The 14747-nt window shown below is 27.5% G+C and overlaps 3 protein-coding genes across 3 annotated transcripts in view; all 3 read right to left on the reverse strand.

Moving 5' to 3' along the window:
- The window catches only part of LOC122505686, a 654464-nt gene that overhangs the window by 628677 nt on the left and 11040 nt on the right, over positions 1-14747 (reverse strand). The gene's annotated exons all lie outside the window — the stretch shown is intronic.
- On the reverse strand, positions 5309-9420 carry LOC122505687. Its single transcript, XM_043617468.1, has 9 exons — positions 9021-9420; positions 8390-8672; positions 7745-8062; positions 7358-7447; positions 6965-7105; positions 6743-6820; positions 6178-6410; positions 5559-5727; positions 5309-5473 (listed from the first exon to the last, which is right to left on the reverse strand). The coding sequence occupies exons 2-9, from the start codon at positions 8652-8654 to the stop codon at positions 5343-5345; spliced, it is 1425 nt and encodes a 474-aa protein (XP_043473403.1). The 5' UTR covers positions 8655-8672; positions 9021-9420; the 3' UTR covers positions 5309-5342.
- LOC122505698 lies at positions 11352-14595 on the reverse strand. Its single transcript, XM_043617480.1, has 3 exons — positions 14514-14595; positions 14176-14379; positions 11352-13162 (listed from the first exon to the last, which is right to left on the reverse strand). The coding sequence occupies exons 1-3, from the start codon at positions 14593-14595 to the stop codon at positions 11352-11354; spliced, it is 2097 nt and encodes a 698-aa protein (XP_043473415.1).

Raw genomic sequence — 14747 nt, forward strand, 5'->3', positions numbered from 1 at the left:
ATTTATTTCGTTTATAAAATTGGAAGAAGATTGTGTTACCAAAAATAGAGTTGTCATTCTTAAAGATTTGAGTATAAAAATTTTCATTAATGATAAACTTTTTCCTCTATCTCAATTTATAATAATGAAAAATATTCAAGAAGTTGAAAGTCTATTAAACATTGTTGATAAAATGAAATAGAGAAACAACAAATTATTTTTATAATTATTTTAAGGTTTTAATATTTCGACAATGCTAACTTTAAATTCATATTTAAAAAAAAATATTTATTTGCAATGCACTGCCAGAATCACAGCATTTTATAAAACAAGTAGGCGGCATGTTCTTAATATCATAAATGGTACACAACACAAATAAAACAACACAATAATAAAAAATTTTATAACACAATAAATAAAGTCAATCTTTGACATTTCTAACGGGCGCTCTTTAATTTGAAATTGGTAACAGGCGAACCACATATACCACTTAGTTGTAAATTTTCCCGAGGAGGTCGCGCTGAACAGTCGGACACCGGAAAACTTGAGATAGGCTTCGCCTTGTTTTGGGGCCATGTTTTTCAGCCCGTCAAGTCTCCTTATACTACTTCGTGAAAAAAATGTTGTAGAGAAAAGTTGTTTGTACTTTCCTAACCTAAAATAATATAAAGTTAAAAATTTGAAAATTTGAAAAAATTGAGTTTTCAAAATTTTGAAACTACTGTAGTTTTTGTATTTTTTAACGAAAATGGCTGGTTAACGAACTTAGCCTTCATTTTTACACTAACTTTAAGAGAGTTAAATTTAAAAACGATCCGATAAGTTTTTCAAAAGTTATCATGCACGGAGAGAAAAATCAAGCGTTTGTAGTAAGACATGGTCTATACTTAAAAAGCACGGCGCTGTTTATACTCGATTTGTAGAAATCTATGCTAAAAGAGTATAGGTCTCTACTAAAAGAGTATAGGTCCCTACTCTTTTAGCATAGATTTCTACAAATCGAGTATAAACAGCGCCGTGCTTTTTAAGTATAGACCATGTCTTACTACAAACGCTTGATTTTTCTCTCCGTGTGGGAACAACATTTTGTGTCTACAGACAGACAGACAGACAGACACCATCGCTAAACCATGTTTTTTGGGTTCAGGGGACCCCAAAACGTGAAGATTTCATAAAATTAGCAAAAGTCAAAATTTGCATAAAACTAATACCTTCTCATATGATTAGAATGTAAAAACCTATAAGTAGAAATTATTTTTGACTTTTTTATATGAAAGAGCAACTCGAAAAATGTTTTTATATTAATATTTTTTTTCCTTTGGAAAATATGAAAGTGATTTACACGAAAATTTGTAGAATTCTAAATACTTTTAAAGCCATAATATAAAACAATATACTTTAGCAAAAATCCAAACAGTCTCTATTCCATCAAACACAAATTTGCGTAAACCTATGTAGGTGAGTTGAAACAGCCTGTTACAACTCGCCTATTAACACACGTGTTGTACTAAATTTTTTATCATATATTAGGTAGAATTTCCAGTCAAATATTTTATTTATTTGAAAATACACAATTTTACTTGCTCGTCAAGAACTATTCATTTTTATTTATTTATGACATTGCAGGGCTGCCAGCGTACTTAGAGGTTAAAACTAGTGAAAAAAGTGAGTTTTTGATTGAAAAAAGTGAGTAAATAGTGAATTTACAAGTAAAATAGTGAGTAAAAAGTGAGGTTATTTTTGGCATATTTTTGAAAATTTAAATTAATAATTAACCTGTAATATCAATTTTCTTCTCAATTCAATAAATAATACAGATATTTAATACTTTTACCATCCATTTTTCTTTTTTTTAGACTTTCTTAACAAAAATCGCAAAATTAAGTGTCAAAGTCTGCAATGAAACCATATTTGACTATGAGTATTCCTACACAGCACAAAACTTTCCTAAAAATTAATTAAAGATTTACATACTTGCAAACTTTGAAAAATTTACTTGCAAAGTTTAGTGAAAATTGTGCAAAGATTTAAGGGGACTTTCTGGTTTAGGATTTAAAAAAAATCTATTTTTCTTTTTTTGCTTAAAAATGTTCCTTACCCAGGCGCGAAGTGACGCCGAGTTCAGGCTTTATAAAGATTGGCCGAGCATTGGTCAACATTGATTGAGCATGAGTGAATCAGCAAGAGCAGGAATGATTGAAGCTTTAATGTAACACCGATTCCAGACTGCAGCGCGAGCCTTGATTCAGCATTGGACACCAATGCTCAATCAATGCTGCGGAAGCCTAATGCAGGACTGAAACAAGACTGCTTCCACTGTTCCCAAATTTACTCGTTTCTCACGTTTATTCAATATAATGTGAATATATGAATTATTAATAATAATAATAAATATTATTGTTATTATTTTAATTCATGTATGTGTATATATATATATTTAATGACAATAAGTTATTATTTGTAATAATTATATTATTTTCATATAAATAAGAATATATTACTAACAATAAATGTCATTTGAAATAGTAATATTAAAAAAAAAATTTAGTAAAAAAAGACAATTTTTCTGTTAATCGATACATTTTTTTGTCGATTTTTTAGCAGACTTTTTAACATTATTTACAAACATGTTCACATTTTTTATTCACAACACAACACACAATTTTATTATTTTATATGACGCTTAAAACAAAGAATGAAAAATATTCGCTCGCATGTGGGATCGAACTCACGCCCCTAACGCATACCGGAAGTATCTAACGCACGCATTTAAACTGCTCGGCCACAGAAGGCTGGAAGGCTTCTCGCCTAATCTACTATATCAATGCCAGTGCCGTCACTCAATATTGGTTCAGCATGGGACACCAATGTTCGTCCCATGCTCGATTCAAGACTCGGTCAATCTTGATACAATATTCAGTTTCTTTATTACCGTGTGCACTGTACAATATAATTATCTATAAATATTTATAAATTATTTAATATTAAAATATTTTGTATGATAATTTTATAAGTTAAATTATATATATTTTTTTTTCTTGTACAGTGTCAAATTATTATTTTCAAAGTTCAAGAGTTTCGTTTATCTGAAAAATTTTTAGTGAAAAAAATGTTCATTAGGTAGTAATAAATATTTATGCTTAGTAGTTTTTTTACACTAGGATTAACTGTTTAGTAAATATTATCAAAAAACTATTTTTTGTCAAACGCGCGCGACTAAACACAAATAACCTTGAAACTCCAGCATTACCAACTCAACACATACGTTAAACTCATGAGTTGGCAATGCTAAAGTCTCAAGGTTATTTGTATTTAGTCGCACGCGTTTGACAAAAAATAGTTTTTTGATAATATTTACTAAACAGTTGATCCTAGTGTACAACTACTAGGCATAAATATTTATTACACCCTAATGAACATTTTTTTCACTGAAAATTTTTCAGAAAAACGAAACTCTTGAACTTTGAAAACAATAATTTCACACTGTGCAAGAAAAAAATAATAATATATAATTTAACTTTATTTATATGAATCTTATATAATTAATAGTAATAAATAATATAATAATAATATAATAATAATAATAATAATAATTATTATTATTATTATTAATAATTAATATAAATATTATACACTAAATAAATATTAATATTTATTTACAAATTGATATCTTAATAATAATAATTTTTAAATAGTATACAAAATTATCATAAAAAATATTTTAATATTAAATAATTTGATAATGTTGATAAAAACTATTTTTTTAAGTATGACAATGAAGTAAATTTGGACTTTTCTCCTATTTCTAAACAGGAAGTACTCACTAGGTTTTCTAAATTAAATTTACATAAGGGTGCTGGCACTGATAATATTCCACCAAGCTTATTAAAACTGTGTGGCCAATCATTGGTGGAACCTATTGTTTGCATTTTTAATGCTAGTATGAAGCTTAGTTATTTCCCGGATTGTTGGAAGGATGGAATAATTGTACCCGTATATAAGAGTGGTGACGCTTCCAATGTTGCGAACTATCGGCCAGTAACTTTACTTAATGCTATTCCTAAAGTTTTTGAAAGTATCATTCATGATAGAATGTACTCAGCCTTTAAGCATTTTTTCATGGAGGAACAACATGGTTTTCGCAGGGCTCGTTTAGTCTGTACGAATCTGTGTCTTTACTCAGAGTACCTAACTAGGAGCCTAGAAAGGGGGTATCAGGTGGACTCTGTCTATTTTGATTTTGCTAAGGCTTTTGACAAAGTTGATCACCATATACTATTGGCTAAATTAAAGGCCTACGGTATTGGTGATCAAGCACTTTCTTGGTTCGCGTCATACTTACGTAATCGTAATCAATTTGTTAAAATAAATGGCAGACTATCTGAAGGTTTTTATGCTCCATCTGGTGTTCCTCAGGGTTCTCATTTGGGTCCCCTTCTTTTTATAATTTTAATTAATGACATTAAAGACTGCATTAAGCATTGTAATTTTTTATGTTTTGCTGATGACTTAAAATTGTTTAATAAGATCGAATCAATCAGCTCAGCCTTGGATCTCCAGGAGGACGTAGAGGGAATTTTTCGTTGGTCTATTATTAACAATCTGCCCTTGAATGAAAAAAAATGTTCTGTAATTACATTTACTAAAAGACGTAAAGTAATAAGATTTTATTATAACTTAAATTTTAAAATCTTATTATCTGTCTCCAGTGTTCGCGACTTAGGTGTTACTTATGACTCTCAATTAAATTTTCTAGAACATTTAAATATAACGGTAAATAAAGCTTTAAGAGTACTGGGGCGGATTGTTAGATCATCTAGAGATTTCTATGATCCCTTGGTGTTAAAAACGCTTTATTTTACTTTGGTAAGATCAGTTCTTGATTTTGCCTCTATAATATGGGCCCCTTACTAGGAATGTCACAAAAAACGGCTAGAGCGGGTCCAAAATCGTTTTCTTAGATTTATGGCGTATCAGCTTAATGTTCCCCGTGCAGAAATTTTGACCGGGGCCAGGTCGGGGCCAGATCGGGACAAACCGGGCCCCGATCTGGCAACCCGACCTGGCCCCGGCCTGGATGAAACAGTAAAACCGACCGGGGCCATGACATTTTGCCCGATCTGGCCGCCAGGTCGGGGCCCGGCCGGGTCCATGGGATTTCCCCCGATCTTTTTGCTAATTTCATTAAAAATAATTTATAATATTATTAATCTATAATTAATGAAGAAAATTGTAAATTTACATAATTTATATTTTATAAAGAACGTAGTTTTAATTATACACATTTTAAAGTATTTTTAATACTGATTTTAATACTGCGATTGTATGAATAAGATTTTTAATTTAACAAAAAGAAAGATAATTTATAAAATGTCTGAGTGTTTTTCTTTTCTTTGCTTCCGATGCCCATCCCAATCTTTGGCATTTCCAAAAATCACGCCTAAATGAGCTAAAATTGCCTCTTCTGATATTTCAAATTTTTCTGTAGCAACATCTGAAAATAAATTTGTTCACAATTATTGAAGAATTTAAATAAATATATTGTTAATATAATTAAAATTTTAAAATCAACTTTTCACCTATTAAACTCGAACAAAATGCCATAGTTTTAAAAACTATTTTTCCCGGACTTGTCTTTGAGCTGGTTAGTTGTAAAACAACTTCTCTGCCACAGAACTTTTTAATCAAAAGATTCAAAGTTTTTCTGACGCCAATGTCCTTATTTAATGTTAACTTTACAGATGCTTTCTGTAATAAAAGAAAATAGTAAATAAGTCGGGCTCCCAAGAAAGATACCTAAGAAGGAAAAAATCATATGCTATATTTAAAATTTTCGAAATGAAAATGCAGAAAGAGAATCAATTTCTATTGCAAATTATTGATGTTCATGTCTTAATTATATCCGAAAAATGCAATAAAATTTAGTTTCAAGTTTACATAATTAAAAATGTACTTTTAATCAAGATAAATTTAACACAAACATAACCTGAAATTTATTTCCTTCTTACAATTAGGTACTTTTCTTGGGGGCGCGTCACAAATAATGAAAGAGCTCTATTAAGAAGAATGATGCATAACACAATTGAAAAGTTTTGTTAAGAATTGACAAAAAACGTAAATTTTCAATATAATAAATCATTACAATATTAATAAGTATCGTAATTAGTATGTTATAATAATAAATTATAATATACTTACAAAATGTTTATTGCAAACTTCGTTATTCAACAGCAGTTGGTTGAGTTTTTCTAATTCTTCCAGGGTTTGTAACGGTAGATTTAACTCGTATTGTTGTTCAAAGCATTTTTGGTCATTATGGTTGAGATTTGCAAGCTGCTCTATCATTCCGATTACAATGTTAGTGTTATCACGAACATTTTGTACATCAAGTCGTAATGATTTTATTTCTTTCACAAGGAATTTGAAATAATCTGTAAAAATTTAGAGCAGATATATTTTATATTTTAAAATATATTTTTTCACGCCGAAAAAATTAAAACATAAAAAATTATTTTTATTAATTACATAGTAAAACCTAAACTGTCTTAAATTTCTGTGCACATTCGGCAATTTGTGTTCTAGAAATAGTAAAATTTACCATTCACGAGGTAATTTTTACTGTTTAAAAAGTAATTCTTTATTATTGTCAAAATAAAAGTTGTCACAGATGAACAGGAATTCCTGATAGTTTAGATTTTACTTTATAAGTAGTAAAAGTTATTTTATGTTTAAATTTAAAATGGTTTAATTTTATAAATCTTGCCTTTTTCTTTTGCTGGAAGTTTATTTTCACCGGAATTGGAGACGGATTTCCTGTTCTTGTCAGCTCTGTACGAATGCTCTGTAAATATTAATATATTACATGAATACATAAACGTAAATTAATAATTAATATTATTATTATTATTATTATTATTTTATTATTATTATTAATATTAATATTAATTAATATATATAAATGAAAAGATATTTAACTATTTATTACCAGCAAAGTTCCTCACTGTATTTTTCTTTCGGTCAGACTGACTTAATGAAATTTGATTTACTGCGAACCCTTCTCTATCAAATTCGACATCATCGGAATCATTATCTAGTGATTCGTCAAGTTCCATACGAGATCCAAATACTGAAAAATATAAATATTTATAAATTTAATATTTACAAGTATGTGTGGTAGAGTTTTTTGCTTAGAGTTTATTTATATAGAATACATATCACTTGTTTAAACGTAATCCGTTGAGTCTCTCGGTTAGAGCTTTTCATGTAGAATTATTTATTATAATAATTACTTTTTGTTTTTATTTAAATATTTATATAATCGATGTTAACCTGTTTTATGATGTTCAAATTCTAGAATTATAATAAAGGATGTACTTACCATTAAATTTAGAATTATTTTTTGGTTTTATTCTTTCTCCATTCTCGGTTATAGAATCATCACTGCTAAAAGAATCCTTTCTTGATTTTTCTAAAATATGAATTAAAAATAAGAAAGTATAAAATGAGGGGCTTACAATGTTTATCAAATTGAATAATAAATTAATTTTTATTCCTTAGACAAAAACTGGACAAATTTATCATTCAAATTGCTCATAAATTTTTATTTTGTATAATAAATGTGACGTGATATCAAAGAAGGGACTTAAGAAGCAAAAAAAGTATAGTTTATTTTCGTCAATTTTGAAGTAAAAACGTATAGAATGGGTTAAACTGTAGCTATAATATATTTCATTACTAACTATTTATTATAATTCTTTTTATTTACCTGCCAAAGTCGAAGAGTTTCTCCCCTTTTTAGAATTCGGCAATATAGCCGGTTGCTTGCCGGAACTAGAAGGATTTTCCGGTTTTCTATAAATCGACGTGGAAATCGATGAATTAGCCGATTCAGTGTCCCCTGGCGTAGGCATCACAATGTCAGAAACATTTAAAATATCATCTAAACTTGACAATGACTGCAATTTATTTTTAATTTGATCCTCAGTCATTTTCTTTTTCTTTTTCGGTTCTGTCTCCGATTCAGTATACGCAAATTTATCAATTTTTAATTGATTTAATCTCATCACTGCCATTTCAAATGTATCTGTCAAATATAATTAAGGTTAATTTATTTGTTATTTCTGCTGCAAATAATTTTAAAACAAAAATATATTTATAAATCAGTTAAAAAGTCCTGTTTTTAATATAAAAAAATCTCTTTCGAAAGTTATATTTTACTTCAGTTAAAGAAATAAGTCTTCATTTCAGAACAAAAAATTATACTTTTTTTTAATCAACACTGTGAATCAGAGACAATTCATAGAAAATTTGGAGAGCTTTGATAAATGGTTGTTAATTTTACACATATTAAAAAATATAGTCAAAAAGTGTCAGATAATACAATGATTTAAGTACAAATTTTTACACTCACCTGCGTGACCGTGAATTTGAATAGGATATTCTGGCCAACTGTCATCAGGTACATCTCCTTGTTTATGTATTAAATCATATAGAATTGTACTGGTTTCATCATTATAAGGAGGTGGCATATACTTTGTTACGAACTTTTTCTTTTTCTCGTCGAATCGCATCCATTTTAACAACGTAATATCTATACTTTTAGTCACAGAACGTTTACCTGGTGAAATGAATTGCACCAATTGAAATGGCTTTATTTGCAATACCATATGCGCCATTGCACGACTCAATCTGTCCTAAAGAATTTCATTTATTTTTTTGATTAGTTTTTAAGTTCAACAATAAAAAATAACGATATTAATGAATATATGTATTTATTTTTATACTTGTTTCATTAATTAATAAAATCAATTTGTTTAGAAAATTTACTAATTAGGTATGAACTATTGAATCATTTGAAGTTATGATTTCATTTAAATATTAACAAATTATTTACATTGCGAAAAAATCTAAAATAACGATAACATTAAATAACACGATTTAAACAGGTATCTTTTAAAAACGTTTATTGATAATTTATAGATAATTTTTTTACTAATTTCATAATGCACACCAGTATTATTTAAATAATTAAATATTCTTACCTTTTGTTGATCTCCAGTAATAAAAGATACTGTATAATAAATTTGTTGACTTTTTTCCACAAAACTATCTCAGTTACTTAACTGAAAATATTTTAGTAAAGTCCAGAAAATCTCGTCTTGAAGCCTTGAAGGTTCTCGAATTCTAAAATGCCAACATTAAAAAATATCTGGATGAAACCTAACCTCACTTAACCTCACCTAACCTCACTTGGCCACTTAAATGCACTATAGTATATTAAAAGTATTATAGCAAATACCTTCGATATATTTGATAATAACAAAACTACGACAATAAACACATAAAGTTTGTTAAACTTTTTTTATTGCATAAAACACAATCCGCAACCTCAGCAATCAGAACGTGGCCAGCAGCTTCGACTTTTAAGACTGATTCGACTGAATGCTTCTTAAAACCATACTATACACTGTTGCCACTTTTGAAACAGTAAAGAGCGCGAAATTTGAATTTATTTTATTTATATACAAAGAGCTAAAGCAATATTATATATAAATTTAATACGCAATTATAATTATTTACTAATTATAATTATTATAATAATATTATTAAAATTATTTTTCGTTAAAATTTAATTTTCTATTATTGTATTATTTCATTTTTTATTGTTTTATTATTGAATTAATTTAAGAACAATAAAATTCTTTTTTTCGTTATAATAATGACTATAAAAATTCTAAGAATATTAATTATAATAAACGTATTTTTAAAATTTAAATACGTAAGTTCCTTTGAAGGAATTCAATTATTTTCAAAACAATTTTAATTGAATTCTTCGGATGAATTCAAATATTTTTAAATATTTCTATAAATTTCAATTATTTCCTAAAATTTTAATAAATTCTTCGAAACAATTCAACCATTTTTATAAATAGTAAAATTATTCGCAAGAATTCAATTATTTTCAATTCACTTTTAATAAAATTTTTCATCATAAAATTCAATTGATTTCAAAATTTTTAATTAAAATTATTAAAGAAACTCCATTAGTTTAAAAAAAATTCAAAGAAATTCTTCAAAAGAATTTCATTAGGATTTTAAAAATTTTATTAAAATTCTTTGCGAGAATTTAGTTATTTTCCTAAATAATAAAATTCTTTGAAGGAAATTTTTTAATAAAATTCTTTACAAAAATTCGATGATTTTCAATACATTACTTTTAAAATTAAAAATATTTGAAAAGAAAAATTATAAAGAAGTTCAGAAACAAAAAGCAAACAACATCAAACTGCGAACCTCGCTGCGAAGAGATTACAGAAACTTGTACTAATTATTAATGCTATAATTATTTCTATTTTATAATTAATTTAAAGTTGTAATGACAAATAGAAATCATCAGAATTTTTTTCACTTTACTTCTAAAGAAAATTAAAAAATTGTTAAATAAAAACAACTGTGATTAAGAAATAGAAAATTTATTTATTTTGCATTATTTTTGTTTATGAATCACAATTTTTTTTACCAAAATTATTATTTTGTTTCAGAAAAAGAAAAAGAATATTTGCACAATTTCTATTTTTATTTTTGAAACAGGATTTTCCACAGGAATTAAGATATTAAAGAATTTCAAATTCAAACCTTTTTTAAATTAAAAAACTCATAAAAGTATTTTTTTTCATAAAACATGAAGATATCGATTGCTCCGAGTCGAAGACTCGGAGTGATCGATTTCTTCTTGTTTTCTAATAATTAAACATGACCGAGAGATAAAATCATTATTTTATATTTTAAGAATATTGTTACTTCATCAAAATTATTTTCGTCATTAAATTATTCAATTCAATTATTTTTTATGAAAATAATTGGATTTCTGTGAAATTTTTATTATTTATGAAAATAATTAAATGTTTGCATACAATTTAATTAAATTTTTTTTAAATAATTGAAGTCTTTTTGGGAAATTTTATAAAAATAGTAGATATTGAAAATCAAGGAAATTAGAAAAATGCATTTTATTTTTGAAAATAATTAAAATTAGAACAAGAACTTTTTTTTTTTTTTTTTGTTTTCCACAAAAATTTAAATTAGAAAATTCTATTATTTTTAAAATTGCTAATTTTATTTTTAAAAAAAGGTAGTAAGAAGTTGCTAATTGTTGCTAGTACCTAAATAAAGTCATTAAAGAAACAAAAAATATAATAATTGTAATTAAATTATTTTTTATCTTTCACTTATTTATGAAAGTATGATGAATATTTTTCAAATTTTAACATTGTTAATAAATACATTTTACATTACCATTAAACGATATTTTAAAATAAATTAATAAGTCACTTTTGAGATTAATGTGAACTACATTGTGAAACAACACTTAGTTAGTGGTGTAAAAGTGGCATACAATAATGTCTCTTTGGAGCTTTTTCTTCAAAATTTAATGACAATCTAACCATTTTAATTTCGATGTAGTTTAGATTAAATGTGACTGAACTGCGGGAAGGTCTGGAGCTCAACACCCACATATCCAAAATTTCAGAATTAATAGGATATGCAAATAAAGGACGTTTAGCTCTCCACAAATTACCGTCGACTTTTATCCCTTGTTGTGTTCGATAAATTTTTTTAATTCGCAGAAACTTATTGTTTTTTAACATTACAAAATTATCTGGTGACTTCGGGGTCAGAGTATATTCTTTGTATGTCAGTTTTAGAATATCGTTACCAATGGATTTTAATATTTGAATTTTTAATGGCATTTGTGGTTTTAGAGGATCAATTTTTTTTAATTCGTGTAACCTTCGACAAATCTGTGCTAAAGGACGATTCGGAGTGCGAATGAGTTTTGTTAATTTTCCGAGAAAGTTCTCAAAAGGAAAGGCAGATATTCGACTAAAGCAACACCCCATCTGTAGTACATCGTCAGCGGCATGCATCGCGTGGTGCATATTAAGTACTTGAATTCTTAAATACAAATGTCTTAAACTCAAAAAGAATTTTTGTAAATAAGATTTTCCAAGATGTTGATAAGTCCGGAACAGTTTGTCACAAGATAGAATTCTAGTTGCTGCATGTAAAAGGATGAAATTTTTTAAACGATCTGTACTCAACGCATCTGACATTACAATAGGGCCACAGTATAACAAAAAAAATCGAAATTCTGTAGCCTTCCATTTATTCAAAGCCTTTAAAGGCCGAATTTTTCTTTGAAATTCGCACGGTATATTTTTTCGTATCAAAAGTAATCTTCTCGATACTTCATTTTTCCAATATTGGCCAAGTTTAGCTCTCGTTGCTAAAATAAACCAGTTCTGCAGTAAACGCTTCATTACACCTTCGCAGAATAAATGCATGAAGTCGAGAACGAACAGAGAGATCATATTTAGGCGTGGTCTTATTAGCAAAAGAGGAGAAGTTGTTTTGTGATGACCAGGCTGCTTCTTTTTTCTAAACGACTCATCTGTCCTTTCCTCGTCCAGGAAAGGAAATTGAGTCACTCCATTTTCTTTTAGGCCTTGGGTTTCGCATCTCTCGCAAGAAAAAAATCCTACGTGGCCTTTTACACCCTTCAGGTAAGCCCTCGCTGGTGTATCGCATATGAAGCAGTGAATTCTCAAGTTAAAACGACGATTTAGGATTTGTAGTCCCCTGGGCAATATATAATTTATTTCGTTGATGAAATCATTAACAAAATCGTCGATACTTGCTGGTTTTGAGTTTCCGCAAAAAATCGCTATTGGAAATGGTGTGTAGATGTCTGGTTCGTAATAAACTTTACCAGAAATTACCCAAAAACCCTTCTGTCCAGAGTTGCTTAGTGAAATGCCGTCCACATTGACTTGCAGGAAAACTGTTGATTTAATGTGAATATTCGGATCTAAACATTCTTCTAAACCGCGCCGTATACCAAAATATACATATTCACCCATAGTTCCATCGGAGTCCGACATTTCCTGAATTTGATAATTTGCTGTACTAGTGCCTAAAAAGGTTTTTGCTGTTTTTGGTAATTCGGGTATAAGTCTGTTCCGTAAAATTTTAAGCAATTCATCAACGCTTTTTTGCTCGATACCATTAAGAACGGCCCATGACTTTAGAGCCGGAATTTCATCGGGGTTATTTTCGTTCAAATTTCCAATTCCTTCAATAAAGTCTCCTTCTGAGTTGGAGGATCCGTCAGGAATTTCATTATCTGAAAATAAGATTGCATTTAATTGACAGCAATAATGATTTTAATTTATATTTTTAAGATAAATAATTCATTGCGAATTTTTAGACTTAGTTTATAATAATCTATTCAATAAATAACTAAATTTCATTTTTAATAACAAATGAAGATTTATACATATATATTTTCTATCAATTTTGGCATTTGTTTTTGTTTATAATTTATTTTTTGTTTATAATTAAAATCTTAAAACCTGTGAATTTATTTTTTTTTAATTTTTTGTTCTGAAGAAACCTAAAATTAAACTTTAATTGAACTATTAAAATTTTCTGAAATGATATATTTTTTTATTAAAATTTTAAAAACTTTCTTTCCAAAAATTCCAAATTCAAAAAAGTATCAAACTAAATTTCTTTTTGATTTTCGACAACAAAGTAACATCTTTTAACATTTTTACAAAGGCAAATAAAGTATTTAGAGCGATTCGGAAACAATATAACTTCAGAAGATTTAAAAACAGAATGTTTTCAATTTTCGAAAAGTGTTTTATAAATAATATGTAAATAATTGAACATGAAATTTATTATTTCAAAAATAAAATGATTATTATTGTCAAATATTTATATAAAATTAATTTATTTCTTAAAATTTTAATAAATTCTTCAGAACAATTTAATTATTTTTATAAATAGTAAAATTCTTCGTAAGAATAAAATTATTTTCAATACAATTTTAATAAAATTCGTCTTCATAAAATCCACTTGCTTCCAAAATTTTCAATTAAAATTATTAAAGAATCTCCATTATTTAAAAAAATTCAAAGAAGTTCTTTAAAAGAATAATTCTATTATTATTATCAAATTTGTTGATAAAATTCTTCGCATCATTTTGATGATTTTCAGTAAATTAATTTTAAAAATTAAAAACAATGATAAAAATTTTAAGAAACAAAAAACCAAACAACAACTAATTTCAAACTGCTAACAGGTTATCGGAACACAACGATTTTTAATATAGATTATAATATTAATATTTACCCAGATTTTGAAATTCATTTCTAACATCAGTGTCAAGTGAAATATGGTTTTCAAATTCGACCAAATTTTCGTTCGAAAAAGAGTTTTCATTTCGAGCTGAATTTTCATTTGAAGCAGTGTCGTCGTTTCTGTCATTATCCTGTTCTTGTTGAAAGTTTTCATTGACATTTATTATATCATCTTCATCATCTGCATCACCTGGAGCTTAGATAACGAATTTAATATTTAAATATAAAAATATAATATACATATTCAATACACAATAAAAATTAAATACAAAATTTCCATCTATTTTTAGGTTAGTTTTTGCTTTATTTTCCATATAATTTTCTACTTACAATCAGGTTCGTTGGACACAAAAGGGGGTCTCGCATATAATCGATGTTTTCGAACACGATATGTACTGCACACTTTCGGCATTTATACGTAATTATAAACAATAATTGATCACTGAAATGACACCTCTTAGTTCAATTAAACGAATTGGTGAAATAATTTCTCTAGAACAACACCACGCGGCACTGTTGTAGATCCTTGGGCAAACCCGGTCTGGCCCTGGTCGGGGCCACTAA

This window comes from Leptopilina heterotoma, unplaced genomic scaffold (assembly GCF_015476425.1).
Source record: "Leptopilina heterotoma isolate Lh14 unplaced genomic scaffold, ASM1547642v1 Lhet_362, whole genome shotgun sequence".
Classification (NCBI taxonomy): domain Eukaryota; kingdom Metazoa; phylum Arthropoda; class Insecta; order Hymenoptera; family Figitidae; genus Leptopilina; species Leptopilina heterotoma.